The sequence below is a fragment of the Marmota monax genome, unplaced genomic scaffold (genome assembly GCF_021218885.2).
Source record: "Marmota monax isolate L192 unplaced genomic scaffold, Marmota_monax_Labrador192_F-V1.1 WCK01_AAM20220418_F8-fsc00021, whole genome shotgun sequence".
Taxonomy (NCBI): domain Eukaryota; kingdom Metazoa; phylum Chordata; class Mammalia; order Rodentia; family Sciuridae; genus Marmota; species Marmota monax.
In genome coordinates this window covers 24049121-24051857 of record NW_026695228.1, presented here as the reverse complement: position 1 = coordinate 24051857, position 2737 = coordinate 24049121, and the positions used below count along the sequence as shown (strand labels likewise).

Below are 2737 nucleotides of genomic sequence, written 5' to 3'. Positions count from 1 at the left end.
GGACCACAAAATGTCAATTGATTTACACAAATTTGCCTTTCTGGATAGATTACTCATTCAATGCATATATTTATTTTTGACAACTCAGAAAAAAATTGATTAATCTGTACTAAAGTACAAATTAATTCACCAGAAAATTAGGAGCAATTCTTTTCAGATGATCTACAAACAGTGAATTTGGTTCCACATATATCTGTTCATTTTGAGGGCTCTGTGCCGTTGATAGCAAATTTTACCAGTATTCTCTATAGAAGAATATAGCACACACAAGAAAAGGACCAAGATAAGAAAACAGCACCCCTGTGAGCATAATAAATGGGCATGATCTACTGTACAACGACCAGTATATAGAAGTCTGGATTATCATGAGCAGTGAGAGCACCAAACCACACAGAATCAAGAACAGAAAACTGGAAAACAGAAGGCTTAGAATGTCTCCTTCATAAATAAAGGAAACGGCCTGAGTTCTGAGTGAGGTTCTCTACCACTGGACCAGTTCAACTCGTCATGATGGGAGACTCCTGGGAACCTCCAGACTGTCTGATCTGGGGGAAAGGATATTGGGAAAGCAGGAACCTGAGAGGGAAGACATGTTGGGTGTTGGGAGAGCAGGGAGCTTTCCAATGAGGTTAGGACACAATAAAGAGTTTAAAAACAAAGAATCAGACTTCCAGGAAATTAACAGAAGGCACAAAGTCTACTTCGTGGTCTGGATAAAGAACTGCAGGGTCTGGTCCAGTGTCTCTGAGGCCCGTGTCCACAGGCAAGACGTGGAAAATGTCTCCTCTATGGCTTCCCTTGGAAGATTCTCCTCAGGGCTCCCGAGATGTCCTTGTTCCTCAGACTGTAGATGAAGGGGTTCAGCATGGGGGTGACCACACTGTACATCACTGAGGCTCTTGCTGTTGATTGTGAGTTCTGGGTAATGGAAGAGCTGAGGTACACCCCCAGGAGTGTAGAGTAGAACAGGGAGACCACAGAGAGGTGAGACACACAGGTGGAGAAGGCTTTGTACTTGCCCTGAGCTGAGGAGATTGCACGGATGGAGGACACGATCTTGGAGTAGGAGTATAGGATGCCAGCCAGGGGCCCACCAGCCAGCAACACTGCTGCAAAATACATCACCATGACATTGGGGAAGGTGTCAGAACAGGAAAGTTGGACCAGCTGGTTGAGTTCACACATAAAATGTGGGATCTCCAGGTCTGTGCAGAAGGACAGCCTGAAGGCCATTAAGGTTTCTAACAAAGAATTCAGGACAGTTGTCACCCAGCAAGCCAGCACCAGCCATCCACAGAGCTGATGGTTCATGATGACCATGTAGTGCAAGGGGTGACAGATGGCCACATATCGGTCATAGGCCATCACAGCCAGAAGGAAGTTGTCCAAAACACAAAAGAGTATGAAAAAGTATATCTGGGTGAGGCAGCCCGCATAGGTGATGACCTTGCTGTGTGTCTGAATGTTCACTAGCATCTTTGGGATGCTCGTTGTGGTCAAGCCGATGTCCGCGAAGGACAGGTTGGAGAGGAAGAAGTACATGGGCGTGTGCAGATGGGAGTTTGAGATGGTGGCCATGATGATGAGCAGGTTCCCCAGCACAGTGACCAGGTACATGGACAGAAACAGCCCAAAGAGGAAGGGTTGCAATGTGGGGTCCTCTGAAATTCCCAGAAGAAGAAATTTTGGGTTGAGTGTGTTGTTCTTGGGCTCCATATATCTGCTGTGACTAGCAAAAAAATTAAACAAAACAGAAAGCATTTGACAAAGTTGTGCACTACTATACTAAAAGAATAATATCTTTCAAGTTTGTAGTCAAGACTCTCTTTTCTAGTTTGTTTATGATTGTTTGCTCCTTTAAGGGATCCCATGCCTTCTCTGATTTGGAGTCCTGTCTTGCTCTCAGCCTCTCCCCAGGTGGCCCTGTATTACAGATCACTACACACGAACTCTTTATTGTATTTGAGGAATATCATTAGCGATGATGCTGGTCTAGGCACTGTCTGGATAATGAGGGTCACTCCCCCAAAACTGGATGTCCCATGAATCTATGGAAAGTAGTGGAAGAAGGTAAAGCCAATGCACATAGGCAAAGCCATAATCATTCCAAATTCAGATGGTGATGGGTAAACTGAAGCTTTTAAGGTGAAGGGCACTGAGAGTGTCATTTCCTTCTATGTGTTAGGTAAGGTCAGCCCTTAGGTGACACATGATGTGAGTCCCCCAGGAATACAGGGACAAAGCCACAGAGTCACCTGCAGACATGTGTGCCTGGCAGAAAGGAGGATGGCCAGTGCAGAGGGTCTGAGGAAGGTGCTTGTTCCTGATGTTCAAGTTCAACCAGGAATCCAGAGTGGCAGGAGGATGAGTAAGAGGGAGAGGGATGTGAGCTGGTGTCCCAGAGTGACAAGGCACAGATTCCCCCTTGAGGAGCTTCCTGGGCTCTCTGTGAATGGGCAGAACCTTGTTTATTTCTCTCAGTGGCCTTATGCTAGGGGTTGTGTGTTATGAGTAACCTTCTGGAATACTCTCAGCTCAGGTCCCCTCTCTCTAAAACCTGCTCTTGCCCCTAAAGTCAAAAGAAAACACACAGGCTCACACACACACATGCACACACACACACACACACACACCTGCAGTCCTCGGCTCCCTGGGGGCCCCTGCTATGCTCTATCCTTCTCACCTTCAGTCACACTAGTTACAAAGGATGACAGAGAAGCTGTCAATGTCGAATTAT

The 2737-nt window shown here is 46.3% G+C and overlaps 1 protein-coding gene across 1 annotated transcript; it reads right to left on the bottom strand.

The window, feature by feature from the left end:
- Window positions 1-786: 786 nt before the first annotated feature.
- LOC124087721 (olfactory receptor 7A40-like) lies at window positions 787-1716 on the bottom strand. Its single transcript, XM_046436702.1, has one exon. It carries the CDS (start codon window positions 1714-1716, stop codon window positions 787-789), a length of 930 nt encoding a protein of 309 aa, XP_046292658.1.
- Window positions 1717-2737: the final 1021 nt, after the last annotated feature.

Coding starts and splice junctions, on each gene's coding strand:
- LOC124087721 (XM_046436702.1), bottom strand. CDS start 1,716: ATGGAGCCCAAGAACAACACACTCAACCCAAAATTTCTTCTTCTGGGA.